The 16386-nt window shown below is 39.0% G+C and overlaps 1 protein-coding gene across 1 annotated transcript in view; it reads left to right on the top strand.

The window, feature by feature from the left end:
* LOC127573468 (sodium- and chloride-dependent neutral and basic amino acid transporter B(0+)-like) overlaps positions 1–12374 on the top strand; it is a 40426-nt gene extending 28052 nt beyond the window's left edge. Inside the window, exons 10-14 of the mRNA XM_052021721.1 lie at positions 1972–2090; positions 4000–4099; positions 6816–6925; positions 7021–7191; positions 11080–12374. Of these exons, the coding sequence (XP_051877681.1) occupies positions 1972–2090; positions 4000–4099; positions 6816–6925; positions 7021–7191; positions 11080–11205 (626 nt within the window). The 3' untranslated portion in view covers positions 11206–12374. The remainder of the gene's footprint in view (positions 1–1971; positions 2091–3999; positions 4100–6815; positions 6926–7020; positions 7192–11079) is intronic.
* Positions 12375–16386: the final 4012 nt, after the last annotated feature.

Here is a 16386-nt window from a genome sequence, read left to right as displayed (position 1 = left end):
TTGAAAATCTAATTTCTTTTGCAAGCTCCACAATGGTGAAGGGCATGAAGGAAAGGCCTTAAGTGATACAAGCCATTTCTATAGCACACAATGCCTGATGTCTCCTACACCACTGAATCTCCCAGTGGAGGGGCCTAGAATGAAACATACGCTGGCCAACCATGAGTGAACTTTAGAACAGACCTGTCAAGGGCCTGCACACCTTGGCATGGATTTTCTGATAACCATTTCAACCTGCTCTCCCAGTTCTGAAGATGTCTGTATCTACTAACCTGGATTTACTATTTCTCCTCATGGTTAGGAATCTCTTTGTAGAGGTTTAACTTCCTTTCCTTATTTCTTTTCACAAGGTATACCTCCTCACATTTCTCTGCATGTTCCAGATGATGCTACATTGAACATTTTCAGTGCTCAACGGATAGTCACAGAACCATGGAATCACAAAATAGTTCCAACAGGGAAGGAAGCATTTTGGTCTGTCAAATTCATTCCTACCCTGTGTAACAGGAAACCAGTTAGTGTCATGCCTCTAGCCTTGTCCTACAGCCCTGCCAATCAATCAGTCAATTTGTGGATTATAAATTCACTACTTATCAGAATAAGAATTTAACAATGGGATAAAATGCATGTTTTTATATGACATCTTCTCAGCCTGCCCCAACCATTGCTTATTTCTCAGAATCCAGCCTTCCCTCTCCCATGATCAATAGTTTCCCAAAATATACATCTAATGTACTTTTGAAGATCTCCATCGAGTCAGTTACCACCAAGTATAGTTGTGAAAGCCAATTGCCTAAGAAAAGTAAAGCGCCTGCTCAAACAATATCACTCCTGTTACCTCACATTAACAGGGAGGGAGACCTTTAGTTTTACTTGGCCCCTTCATCTCAAGCAACCTAGACACCTGTATCATTTGAATCCCCTAAATGAAATTATTTATTTCATCTAATTCCTTCTAGCTCTGTGTATATCTCACCTTGCAATCAAAATTCAAGATGTAAGGTATATATTTATAGTTCAATGTATTCAGACGTTCCCCTTCCCCAGTTAAGGGAACAAACATAGCACTCCAGGCCCAATTTAACTGGGGATTCATTCAACTACAGTTTAGCTCACAACATCTTCTATTTAACACTTCCAGATATATAGTTATCAGTTTTGATTTATGAGTAATTAATGTAAGGGAATCTAATCGATGAAATAACCAGGCAAATCTATGGCAATAATACTCCACCTTGAATCTGGAAAGGTCGGTGTACTTTCTAAAGACATAAAAGCTAGAAACAGTAGAGTTTGAAATGATATAGGGGTACAAGTACATTGATCAGTAGAATATGACCACAAGACTTGTATTTTTGTTTCTACTTGGAACAGTAGAATCTAATGACTTTATCCTGGTGGAGCATCAACTGTGTCAAATTTCTTTATGACATAAAAGGAGGACATTCAGGCTTTTGAGTCTAAAATAATCACATCAAACCCATTATCCCATTTATTTCCCTGTTACTTATTGTCTCCAACATGCCCATTAATAATACCCTCCAATTCTCCTACCACCCACCTACACCGAGGGAAATTTATAGAAGCCAATTAACCCAACAACCAGCAGGTCTTTGGAATGTGGGAAGAAACTGAAGAACTTAAGGGAAAATCACGCAGATATAGAAAGACCATGCAAACTTCACAGAGAGAGCACCAGTGGTCAAACCCCAAGTCATTGGAACTGCAAAACAGCTGCACTACCTACAGCACCACTTTTCTGACCTGATCACCACTTCAGAGGTGATATCCCATGGATAAATGTTTAAAAGGCTTGAATTCACATCTCAAATGGCTCACAAAATAGATGAATAAATTAATAACAGAACTTCCACTGAATTGCAAGGCTTTGGTCATTTAAGTATTGGTTTCTCTGTGACTGTGAAAATTATTTAATAATTACTCACCTCTTTGAACATTTTCTTTCACTAGAAACAATTCTGACAACGCTGATGGACCAATACCCCAAGTCTCTACAATCAAAACGTTTTTATCTGACAATAGGCAGTTGCTTGATATTTTTTTTCCTTGGCCTCACATGTGTAACACAGGTATGCTACCCTTCTATAAAGTCAGGATCAGAATCAGGTTTATTATCACTGACATATGTCGGGAAATTTGTTGTTTTGTGGCAGCAGTACAGTGCAAGACATGAAAATTAATATAAGTTACAAGAATAAATAAATAGTACAAAAGTGGAAATAATGAGACAGTGTTCATGGGTTCACGGACCATTCAGAAATTTAATGGCAGAGGGGTAGAAGCTGTCCTAAAACATTGAGTGTGGGTCTTCAAGCTCCTGTACCTCCTAACTATTGTTAGTAATGTGATGAGGGCATGTCCCGAATGGTGAGGGTCCTTAATGATGGATGCCACCTTCTTGAGGCACCGGCTCTTGAAGATGTCCTTGATGGTGGAGAGGGTTGTGCCCGTGATGGACCTGTTGAGTCTACAACCTTCTGCAGCCTCTTTCGATCCTGCACATTGGAATCTCCATAGCAGTCAGAATGCCTAACACATTTGATGCAACCAGTCACCTCACCCTTTCCACCGCTGACCCCTCAATTAGGACTGGAGTGTTTTCTCCTGACTTCCCCTTGCTGGACCACAATCAATCCTTTGGTCTTGCTGACATTGAGTGTGAGGTTGTTGTTGCGACACCAGTCAACCAGCCAATCTATCTCACTCGCTTCCTCATCGCCACCCGAGATTCTGCCAATAACAGTGGTATCATCGACGAATTTATGGATGGCATTTGAGCTGTGCCTAGCCACAAAGTCATGCGTGTAAAGAGAGTAGAGCAGTGGGCTAAACACACATCCTTGAGGTGCGCCTCTGTTGATTGTCAGCAAGAAGGAGATGTTATTACCAATCTGTACTGACTGTGGTCTCCCGATAAGGAAGTTGAGGATCCAGATGCAGAGGGAGATACAGATTTACTGCCCTAGAAATTATTGTGTATACACCAATGATCATTTCGGTTATGTGCTTAGAATGGCAAATTTTAGAAGCATCGAGTGTTTGACTGCTATTATCAGCTATTACAATACTTCCTTTGTGCAATGCAGAGTTCCCAAAGGAAATTATTCATGTCTGAGGTCAAGACCAGATCCAGTACAGGGTGAGGGAGAAGATGCCAGATAGTGGACAGAAAGGCTGTTGCATAGCAATTATGTTGCTTGATGTGTACCTGACTCATATGTGCAAGCGAGACTCAGGCCATGAAATGCCTGGTCAAATATCTGGAGAGATGCAGATTGAAATTGAAACATGGTTGAAAATGCACTCTAAACGGATTGAAATGTGATCTTAAATTTTGATCATGTATCAATGAAGTAAACAGTACTATATGATCAACTATCTAGGCTACAATTTTTTCCACATCTGGTGCCAGTTATACAGCCATCAAGTCAGAGGTTTTGCATGATTAGACATTAAAGGACCTCCTGAATCTAGTTAAATAGAGAAAACATCTTGGTTATCACGGTGAATAAAAAGTACATTGTTTACATTTTAAACAGCTCAATCTTTTTAAGTATTTTCCTGCTGTTTAGGGATGTAATCATTGATGAGCTTGACTCAGTCAGAAACATTCTTACCACCACAACAGAATTTGGTGGTTTCAAATTGCAAATGAAAATTGAACACTTTACTGCAGCATTTATTAAAGTGTTATATTTTGCAGAGGAAATATATAAGACATGGTTATGAATAATGACAAATCGCATGTTTTTTTTCATTATGTATCATCAGAGAAATGACAAAAAAAATTGGTCCTTTAGAAATGGAAGCAAACATGGTGGCAGTAGTGGTTTTATCAGTACAGAATAAAGCAGTGTACTGGCTCGTTTGTAGCTGAGAAAAATGTTGATTTTCATGTCCTGGACATTCTTATTTTAATTATCAGTGCATTGCCGTTTTCTCACCCAGGACGTTATCTAATACTTAATTTCTATTCAGGCTGGGATTTATTGGATCAATCTACTGGATCATTTCTGTGGTGGATGGGGAATTATTGTAGCAGCTGTTGTGGAACTTATTGGTATAAGTTGGATCTATGGTAAGTACAACAGGGAAAAAGTAGAAACAAAATTAAATATCTAAATTTAAAAATTATTTGTGTCAATCTTTGCCTCCTTGAAAGAATTATGAAAAATGGAAATGATGATTCCATTCAAATAGTCCTTCATCTTGAATGACGGCCAATGTGAGACGATACCTTTCATTCATGACTGAGTTATAGTTGTCGATTGTTAGTGCGAGTTTTCCTGCAGCCATTTTCTAACTAGGTACTGAAGGGAAAGTTTGCTCAAACATTCTAAGCCCAACGTCAAAGACCATTTGGAGACATGATAAGTGCTGCTTCCTGCACTCATGCAGATCTCGTCAATTTTATCAAATTTGCTGCTAACTTCCACCCTGCCCGCAGATTCACTTGGACCATTTCTGACACTTCTCTCCCTTTTCTGGATCTCCCTGTTTCCAACTCGGGAGACAACCTATCCACTCATATCTACTATAAACCCACTGACACCCAAATATACCCAACAACACCTTATCTCCTGTAAGGATGCCATCTCTTTCTTTCAGTATCTCTGCCTCTGTCACATCTGTTCTCAAGATGAGGTCTTGCACTCCAGGACTTCAGAAATGCCCTCCTTTTTCAGGAAAAGTTTTTCCGCTGCACCATAGTTGATGGACCCCTCACTTGCATTTTCTTCATATCCCAGATGCCTGGTCTCAACCCCACTCCCCAGATAGAACAGAGATAGAGTTCCCTTCGTCCTCACTTTTCATAGATTCATAGTTGTACAGCAATGGAAACAGGTCTTTTGGCCCAACTCATCCATGCCAACCAAGATGCCTATCAAAGCTAATCCCATTTGCCTGCATTTGGTCCACATCCCTCCAAACCTTTCCCATCCATGAACCTGTCCAAAACTTCTTTAAATGCTATAATTGTAACAGCCTTTACCACCTCCTCTAGCAGCTCATTTCATATACCCATCACTCTCTGCATGAAAAACCTGGCCCTCAAATCCCCTTTAAATCTTTTCCTTCTCACCTTAAACCTATGCCCTCTAGTATCCACGCAACTAGCCTCCCCATTAACATATCATTATGCACCATTTCCTCCAGCCACAACAGGATCTTTTCTCCCTCCTTCCCTGCCCCCCCATTCTGCTTTCTGCAGAGACCACTCACCCCATTACTACCTTGTATGCTCATCCCTCCCCACCAACACCTCCCTGTCTGCTCCCACTTTCCCCTGCAACCATAGGAGGTACAGCACTCGTCCCTACACCTCCTCCCTCACTGCCATTCAGGGATTTCAGCTAAGGCAGAGATTCACATGCACATCTTCCAACCTTGTCTATTGCATTCGGTGCACTTGATGTGGCCTCCTCTACATTGGCAGGATTAAGCATAGACTAGGTAACTGTTTTGCGCAGCACCTGCTCTCTGTCTGCAACGGTCATCTTGGGCTTCTGGTAGCATGTAATTTCAACTCTCCTTGCATTTCCCACATCGACCTGTCTGTCCTCGGCCTTCTCCACTACCATGGTGAGACCAATCACAAACTAGAAGAACAACATCTCATATTCTGCTTAGGTTGCCCATAACCCAATGGTATGGACATTGAATTTTCTAATTTCAGGTAACCCACACCGCTTATGTTCCTTTCCAATTCCTAACAGTCTACCAAGGTTCTCTCTCCATTCATCTTTTCCATTCTTCCTCATCCCTGTAACCTGGATTCTTATCAACCACAACCTGGTCCATCTACCTATCACCCACATACCTATCCACCTGTGGTTTGTCTCTCTTGGCCTACCCTTCCTATCCCCTCCCCTATCTGCCCATCGTCCCTCCCCACTTACTTCCACTTATCACCTTCTAGCCTCTGTCTTTCTCATCCCCCTCCCCTCCCCTTAACTGGCTCCATCCACCCAATTTTATCCTGCTTATCTGTTTCTACCTATCACCCACCAATCTCCCTCTTTAAACACCCCCTTCCTCTTCCCACATCTGGCTCCATCTGCCCATCATCCCCCACCTTGGTTCCAACCTTCCAGCCCCTGTCTCACCCCACCTCTCTATACTGTCTTTCTTCCCTCTGCAATCTCAGCCTTGATGCTGCATCTGAACCCAAAATATCAACCATCCTTTTGCTTCCACAGATGCTGCTCGACCCATTGAGTTCCTCCAGCAATTTGCCTTATGCTTAACAACTATTTGCCTTCTGGCTCAGTCAGCTGTCGGTTTGTATGTCTAGCCACACACAAAAGAGGATGGCTACTGTTTCATTTTTTTCAAGATGTTTGTGGAATTCATTTGCTGTCAGGACAAAGTACTCACATCCTCCCCTATTTCGTTACACAGACTCTGTCCCTCTAAGAGTAGATCCAACACATCAATGGAAAAGCAAAGTATTGCAGAAAAGCAGAAAATGCTGGAGACATTCAGCATGTCAGGCAACATTTGTGAAGAATAGAACAGAATCAACAATTCTGTTAACCGTTTCTCTTTCCTGGAAGAGAAAGCCTTTCCTGGAATGATCTCCAAGCCTCAGGAATTTGTACATATATTTCAACGACATAGGGAATCCATTGGTCAATGGGATGGGATTTACTCATCTGAAATCTTAAGTGACTACCTTTTCTAATTTAACCTGTTCAATAGTGACACACAAAACAAGATGAACTACAGCAGACAAGCTGCTCTATAAAATTATGAACTAGTTCATTGCAATTCCCTGCTTTTATTCTTCACAGGGGTAAACAGATTCGTCAAGGACATTGAAATGATGATTGGGGAAAAGAGTTGGATATTCTGGCTGTGGTGGAAACTGTGTTGGTTTTTTATCTCCCCATGCCTGCTGGCAGTAAGAGAACATTCTATTTCTTAGCAATTTAACTTGTTGAAAATCAAGTGACAGGATGTATTTCTGAACTTTCTTTGTGCTGTAATTTTATTCAGGCAATTTTAATTTGGTCCTTCGTGACATTTGTTCCACCAATATATGGATCTGTTCAGTATCCTGCTTGGGGAACAGCACTTGGCTGGTGTATGATTATCTTCTGTATTATATGGATCCCCATTGTGGCCATTGTGAATATTGTCCAGGCTGAGGGTTCCAGTATATTTCAGGTAAGAAAATACTTCATATCCTTTCAAAACTACAATTTACACATATTGAGATGCAAATGCCAGAACAACATAATGTAAATTAAGATATGTTTATTTTTCATCATTCAGCTCTAATATTTTGCCTTAGGACAAGAGCACAAGAAAATAGGAGGAGTAGCTCACCTGACCCCTTAAGTCTGCCCTATCATTCCATATAATCATGGCTGATCTGTCCTCCACAATCCTCTTGGGTAGAGAATTCCAGTGATTCAGCATCCTCTGCAAGAAGAAATTCCTATGCATCTCAGTCTTAATTGACTGTTCCTTATCTTGTAACTATGTTCCTTCATTCAAGACTCTCCCACCAGTGGAATCATTTCAATTACCCCATTATGCCCCCTTAGAAGCTTACATGATTCAATAAGATCACCCCAGAATCTTCTAAACTTCAAAAAATACAGATCCAACTTCTTTAGCCACTCATGACAGGACAACCATCTCATCCCAGGAATTAGCCTAGCCAATCACTTATGGACTGTGTCCAATGCTACTATATTCTTCCTTAAGTAAGGTGACCAAAACTGTGCGTAGTACTCCACGTATGGCCTGTACAACTGTAACAATACTTCTCTATTTCTAAACTCTAACCCTCCTGCAATAAAGGCCAATAAGCAATTGTCTTGTTAACTACTTGTTGCACCTACCTGCTACCTTTCTGTGATTCATGCAGAAGACCACCTGAATTCTGAACTCTATTTATTTGCGATTTCTCCATTTAGATTATAGTCTGCCCTTTGATTTCCATCTCCTCAAATCCAATAGATAGGCACAGAATAAATGGTTATTTTCTCTGCAGTTGCAAACTGAATTATACTTGGAGAGTTCTCTTGCCACTGCAAAGCCCCACCCCCTGTCCCCAGGTTATCTCCCTCCCCATGATTCCTTACCCTTTGCTTCTTCAAAGAAAAGGAACAGACTTCTGAGTTGAGTTGAGTTGTGAAAGCATAATGCACACACCAAGCTATAAATTACATATGGCACAGTATTGTTGTTATAACTAGCTAACCTCGCATGCAAAACTGGAAATGCAATTTCCTCAGGTTCTGTTAAGTGCCTCTTTCATTTGCTCTTTATTAGCAGACCAGTTCAGAGTTTGACCTTTATCCTAGGAAAGCGATAAACACAACTGTCTTTCTTCTATTATTATAATAGGTAATGTTTTCCTGAATATACAGTAAGTACAGAGCATAAAACATGGAACAGTACAGCACAGGAACAGGCCCTATGGCCCACAAAGTTGTGCCAAACTAATTAAACTAGTAATTAAAAGCCTACTTAACTAGTCCCTTCTATATACACAAGGCCATATTCCTTCTTTCTGTGCATATTCATGTGCCTATCTAAGGGCCTCTTAAACATCTCTATCGTATTTCCCTCCACACTACCCCTGGCAATGCATTCCAGGCACCCAACACTCTCTGTGTAAAAGACTTGCCCCACACATCTCCTTTGAACTTACCCCCTCTGACCTTAAATGCATGCCCTCTAGTATCAGATATTTCAACCCTGGGAAAAAGGTACTGGCTGTCTGCTCTATCTATGCCCCTCATAATCTTATAACCATCTATCAAGTCTCCCCTCAGCCTCTGCCACTCCAGAGAAAACAATCCAAGTTTGTCCAACCTCTCCTCATAGCACATGCTGTCCATAATACATTTGAAATATTTAGAGATGGATGGAGAAACAAATATCTGGCTGCCTATAGAAAAGGCTGCAGGCAAATCTCCTATTGGTGCTATGTACTATTGCCCAAGATAAATTTCACCAGTAACCCAGAGCTCTATTAGATCACATATAAATATGAGTTGCTGTACTAAGCTGGCTTTGTTTGTTGCACTACAAATCTGGATATATAATTTATTGCTGTAGATCTCAGAGATCTACAGCAATAAATTGCATATCCATGTTTGTAGTGCAATAAACAAAGCCAGCTTGATATAACAACTCTCATTTATATACTATCTATACACCTAAAAGAGCTTCCGGTTACTGGTGAAATTTATCTTGGGCAGTATTACATAGTGCCAATACAAACTCATGTTGTCATATCTTCAACTAAACCTCTTTCTATTATAAATCCCTACTTCTGTGTTTATAGTGACAACTAACTGCACAATTTTGAATTCTCCTGCTTTTCATTCTGTGTTGCAGGGAAAGTTTGCTGCCACAAGATTTTCCTTCCAAAGTTACTGGCAGTTTTGTTAAATCAAAAATTTATATAAATTGTGATGTCCAACACAAGTCAGTAGCAAGCACCATCACATTGCTGTTGACTGGAAAATTCAGGCCTTTATATTATATATTATGCCTTAAGAAATGATTCCCATCTCCAGGAGAGCCCAAAATGGGAAATAATATATACAAAATGGAGAACAAACATAACATAATGTGATCAATGGAACAAAAACAAAGAAAATCACAGAAAATTCTCTCCAATGATAAGTAAAACAATTTTGACTGCAATATAAAAATATAGATAAAATATACATTAAAACCAAAGCTGAATCAGTCTCAATAGTGATGCACAAGATTTAAATGCTTGTCTGCATGTAAGTTATAACTTGGGATTCTGGTCACAGCCTAGTGAACTAAAGTTTACTACATTTCTTGGCTACCTTTCATTACAAGGAAGCAGACACTAACTACTGGAACTCAATACTCCAGACAAACATATAAAGCTATTGTTTTTTACTGGTTGCCCAACAAGTGACTTTACTAAAGCAGTACAACGCTAAGTCTGCTGACAGAACATTTGCTTTCACTAACTCTACCTGAGACTGATAGCTGCAATTTAAGTCAAACCTTATTGTTAGGATGGGGATCACAAGGCTGCTTAATCCATTTTCACATCAGTGCCTGTTACAACCTCTCCACTGTTGAAACCTTCAAACTTAATTTTCATCAATTCCTCTATTTAACTCCAGTAGTGTCTTCACTGACATCTCTTGACCCATTGATAAATTTCAGCTGATCAGAACCTTTGTTGCCTATACCCTACATTACAGTAATTTTGTTGCCCATATTCTGAATTTAAATTTCTTAGACTTCTACTTAAATCACTCAATTGACCTCACCAATCTTTGACTAAGTAATCACCTGCAATTCTACATCTGCCTCAACTTTTTACTCAATGACTCCACTCCCTTAATCACTTCACCTTTTCTTTGCCTAACAATACTGACAGAAATGTCAGTCACTTTGACACTGCTCTCCAGCATTCTATCCCTAAACATGTGTCTTTTTAAAAAAAATGCTTCTCAAAGTTCTCTTTGACTAAGATTTCAACCACCTTTTCAAATCTGTCCATTCCTGGCACAATGCCTTCCATTCAGCTTGTGTGCAGAACTTTGAAACTTTTTTGGTACATTGAAAGAACGATATAAACAGTAGAAAATAAGGAGCTAAAAGAATTAAGCAATGGCAGGTTAACAGTTAAGGCCCTTGGAATGACATGCTAGTAAAAATTGTAGTCTAATCTAGGAACATAGGAACAGTAGCAGGCTATTCTGCCTCTCACACTTATACTATCATTCAAATGTATCATGGTTGGATCAATATTTTAACTTTATTTACACATATTGCTTAATACCCTTACCTGACAAAAATCTATCAATGCCAATTTTGAAAATGCTCATTTGACTCATCCTCAAAAGCTGAAGTAAGAATCGTATTTTTCGTCTGTTCTTAATCTTCCTCAATGAGTGTAATCTAAACCGAGTTTATGCAGCCTATCCTCATCATTTAATCCTTTTAACTTGTTTTCAGATTAATTAGGATCAGGAATTTTCTGTATTTATGGTGAGTCTAAATTAAGCAGAAATTATTAAGAAACTATTTTTCTTTTCACAGAAAATCATGAAAACTTCCAAGCCAACTCCAGACTGGGGTCCATACTTAAAGCAACACCGAGGGGAAAGATATAGCAATAAGCATGAATCTAAACAAACTACTATGTCTGAGATGGCAAAAGTTTAGACAATTGTTATAATTCAATTTGTAAACATTCATTTCAAGTTTTGAAGAATATTTCTAAAAGTTGGTTTTAAAAGAATAGGTGAATGAATCTGTCAAAATACAGTAACAATTTTAAGGACACAAATTCTTCATGTATAATTCTGTCAGCGAAAAGCATTTATTGAGAATTCATGCTTGTTTTTCCAATGTGCACACCAAATGGCATGGCTACATGCCTGAAGCACACATTCATTAAATTATCCCTCTCAATTTTGACTTTTTAAAAAAGTCATATCTTGAAATATTTAAACAATGATAATGGTAAGTATCTTTACTCTCAAAAAGTGAATAAATTGGGTTCATGTCATGGATTAAAATTAAAAAAAGATATGGAACTGTAACCAAACCCACCTTAAGACCAACCACTTCCATTTTTAATGAAGGTAGGACAAAAGGTGGTGACCAAAATCTCTTGGTAAGGAGATTGGACATTTAAATAATATAATATTACATGCCTTCATTTTGATAATTGTTCTATTTTTAATCATTGACAACTGGGTTTCCCAGGTCTCAGGGAAAGATAAGAAGGACAGAATCCATGTGCAATAGACTTGTGGACAGAAAAAGCAGGAATATTTCCTCCTGGACCAACGAGCTACATACTAAACAGTACCCTTCACCCTTGTTCCCAGCTGACTACTGTTGGGCCTGCTCACCTCCATCAGAATACTCAGCCAAGATCTACTCCCACCAACTGTATCAAAACGACCCCTGCTATGATCAGGAACCCCAACTCCACTCTCCAGACGAACTGCACAGTGCTCTGCCCACAATCAGAATTCCAAATCTAATACTGATAAGCCCCTTGCCCAAAATCTCCACATACCATGAACTGTATACAACTGACACACCCTCATAATCCAGCACTTCATCCATAATCGCTGCTCTGAAATCTGGAAACACAACCTCACCACAGTCTTCCTCATTCCTAACTACCTGCTCAGATAGTCTTAGGTCTTGTCAAGTTTGATTAAACACTTGCATGTTAATCAAACATAGGAATTTAAAGAAGCCCGGCAATTAAAGTCTGCAGGGCATTTAGAAATGTTTACCAACCACACAACTACAGCCTTTTCCCTCTCCCCTCCAGTCCTTATAAAACTTTCCTCTAAATAAAATCTACACTAAAGGTTTCCTAGCTCTTTAATTAACCACCTGCACACCTGCCTTGTGTACACTAGTGGAGAAGAGCAACGATATGGTAACAATGGCACCTTAGGGCTCACCTTATCAGACCTGAAAGGATGCAGATGAAGACAGCAGGAGTCTGGGGAGTCAAGTGTAACATTCAAACTATACAGGCAACACACTAGCAACATCTTGCAGTGCCTGAGACAGAATAACTAGTAAAAACTTGTAGCAACAGTGACAATTGGCTTGCCACCTTTAGAGATGACACTCCAGGTAATCATGACTACTTTTACCAGGCTCTGAGCGAGAGACCTCTGCTGCTATTGACTCACTTGTCCCTCCCACATGCCCTTCAACTCAGTGCCCACCTCTGGGAGATGTATGCCAGAGCCAAGCTGTCTCTCAATTCATAGGTTAGCCAGCCACATCCAGTCCAAACATGCAGGCCTTCTCAGGCTGAGAAAATCTTGGTAGCCAACATCTGGCCCCCATTATTCTATGGCCTAAAACCCAACAACAGTGGCTGCCATCTCAAAGAAACACCTTGTATCCCTTGAGGTATGTGTACCACAGTTTAAGAACCTCTGATCTAGTTAAGTCAGCATGCTACTTAAAGGTTTTTCTAATTCTGGGATGGTACCAGATTTGAGGCTCACAGACAGTCACATTGCAAATTATAGATAAATCCCCTTGATAATTTGTACATAATAAATCAGTATTTTAGGAGTGCAAGCTAACCACTCCCAGACTTACTGCACTTGTAAATATTGATGGATTTGCAGTGGACTTCAAATAATTCCTAATCCTATTGGTTATGTCTGTTATGAAACTGACCAAGTGACTGCCTGGTTGGCTAATTAATGCCATTTGCCTCCAATCCAGTGAGGATATTGTTCCATTTCATAATATGATTCAGTGAGAAGCAACCTCCTCTCAACCCTACAGAGTAGATGGTTCTTACTAGCAGAGAAAAGAAAATATCCATCCGGTGGAGGGGAGAATTCAGAAGCACAATGACTACCTGAATGCATTTCATACACATTTATTCCTTTTTTGAAGATTGACTATAATTGAGTTATTAAGTCCAGTTATAAGTCTTAAAAGTTGATTTTACTAATGAGTGTTGATAAAATGAAACTACGTGAGATGGAAGTGCATATTGAAAATTTAGGTACAGATATCAGAATAATTTTCCATTTATTAATATGAACTCTGATCCCTGAGCTGAATTCTTATTATGGGAAAAAGATTCTCAAAATCTGTGGGGATCGCTGTTGAACTGAGACATATTTGTTTCATTGAATGCTTTTTGTTCACACCATGTCACTTTATATCATAAATTATCCAAAGGCCTCTTGTATACTCACAGTTACTCTCTTCCAACTTATTTCATCAAGTCCTGGGTAGTTGCTAATTAAAGAATTTCAGAGCAGCTTTGAACTGTCCAACTAATAAATGTTTGACAGGACTGTTCTGGCCATTTGACAGGACTGTTCTGGCCATTTGTTCCATGTACTACTAGCGTTTGTTTCCTTGAGTTAGGTGGCCAATCAACTCATTTTACTTTACTCTCAGATTGGTTTTGTTAAAATGATCCACATATGGATGATACAATGGATTTTAAAGGATTTTTAAATGTAGGTTTTTCATGATTACTTAACACTACTCCTTCCTGGATCATCAGAAGCTGCTATTATTTCAGCCTTTTTAACTCTAAATTACAACCATTTGTATTTGCTCTTCCATCAGTGTGACTGAACTCATATCACAACATTTGCATGTGGTTGCTTATAAATGTCAAAGCCTGCAAACTTACAGGTTAAAATAAAAATTGGACAAAAGCAGAACATCAAATAAAAAATGGTCTATGAAAGTCCCCAAAATTTTCATGTAATAATAAAGGAATTCCACTTCCTCCAGTCACCATGGATGCATTTGGGAAATTCATCGAACCAGAAAATATTCCAGAATTTTTGTTGTGGAGGTTTGGTAGAATGCTGTCCTGCACATTAGCCTTATTAGACAAGCATAATTTGACTTTTATCACTGCTGTTGAATGCAGTAGTGCTCGCTATGTGATGATGCAACTAAAGCACAGTTACAATTCAATTGAGTGAATAACATAAAGATCAAATTCAGTAAATGTTTGAAGACAAAATGCAGCACCATTCAGGCATGCTCTTTTGGACAAGGATGACAACCCTGCAGATTTATTTAGTATTAGATAAAATGGATGCAGAGCTATGAAGAAATACAAAGAATAGTTTGGAATGCTCTAACACAATGTCAGGACTAACGTGACGCCGGATGGCATTATATGCTGGAAACTTCTACAAAGCTGAGATGAAACTGGTAAAGAAACACTACTAAAATTGAAGCCCAATGTATGTTGATAGGTTTTGTTTAAATGGAGAATAAATATTAGAGTAGCTCTGTTGGACAGAGTAGCCTGCTTCTGTGTATTCTATATAATTATGTTTTAATAGAATCCAAATCAGTTTTAGGAATTTTGTTTTTCTTTGTTCATTTTTATGAATTAAAGTTTCTGTTTCCTAAAATCGCTGTCCTACACTTTCCCTTTAAACTAAAAAGCAGGTGGTTAGACATTATCAGGATGCTTAACAATCCGATGTTGAAGTCCATTATTCAAATTTTCCCTGAGCAGTGAGGGGATTTGTTCAAAAGCATTGCAGTCTTTCTGTCTATATTCAACTCCCGTACTGGTGACATCACTGGTGACAACAATTTTAGCATACAGTTGAAGCTGGGAAGACATCAAATTTGTTCGGAAAAGAAGGAAAGGTCCACTAAAGATAATCTCTCCTTTCTGGAATTAGCCTCCACAGGAAAATCTCAGGCCTTAATTCTAAAGCAGCTGGTAAGCTTTCAACACACCTCAATACCCAAATGGTTAGAATTAAGATAGGGGCTATCCACTTCACCATTTTAACTGAATCATTAATTTCTTATTCAACTAGTATGAATCAGTTAACCACTCAATCAACCCTGTAAAGTCAGCCAACATCACTTCAGGTACTGATGCTAATTTGAACATTTCCTGCTATTTGCAATTTGGATCAAAAACTTGAGAATTTGCTGGTATTGACATTTTGTTTTTGTGTACAAAGTTACCCAATATCTTCTCAATCCTTGTAACCAACTAGCTCTTCTAAACTAATCTATGAAAGAGTTGGGGGAGAGGTGAGTGCAGGATGCAGAAATGCTGAAAATATTAACAAGAGCTGGTTTAGGTCACCAGCAACCTGTATCTGCTCTTCCAGGAACTGCTGGCACATTAACGGTGAGCCTAATAAGCAGAAACAGCCCATTTCTCCTTGTGGAATATTTCAAATGATTAAACAAGACTGGAGCAAGGAATTTCACTCTGGTGTAGGTTGGGGGAAATTGAGGGGAATTATGGGGAGGGTGGCACCGAGGTTGAGGGATTGGATTTAAGTCCCTCATTAAAGCATTATGAACCAATTGGATTCATCAAGCCATGATCCTTCACTCCACCACTATTGTTAGCCCAGACATTAAATGTTAACCTCAGACAGTGAAATATAATTTCAAGCTAGAATATTTACAAACACTTCACCATTCAACATATAAAAGGACCTCCATTAACTATTGACAGGAATTAATATTTGGGAAGCACCACAGCTGGCTGACTCTATAGCCAAAGAACCAAATTCCCATATAATAAAGGGAATGAAATCATCAGAACTGAAATGAACTTCATACAGTGAAATGCTTTCAGTCTTGCCTCACAAATAGCTGGAGAAAAGGTGTTAAATGATTAAAACAATCATTGTGATTAACTGTACAATTAAAAAATAATCATCTCAAGTTGATCTCGGCTTTATTCACACTGTTAAATTATAATAGAAGACCAATATCCATGGAAGACATTTTGCCTCCTAACCCCTAAAGATGCTGTTTAAAACACTTACTAGGCTCAAATCACTTAGTCTCTCTTGCTTCCATCCCTGTAATCCTCAGATTTCTGTA

The sequence above is a fragment of the Pristis pectinata genome, chromosome 8, assembly GCF_009764475.1.
Source record: "Pristis pectinata isolate sPriPec2 chromosome 8, sPriPec2.1.pri, whole genome shotgun sequence".
NCBI lineage: Eukaryota > Metazoa > Chordata > Chondrichthyes > Rhinopristiformes > Pristidae > Pristis > Pristis pectinata.
This window is presented reverse-complemented; position numbering and strand designations above follow the sequence as displayed.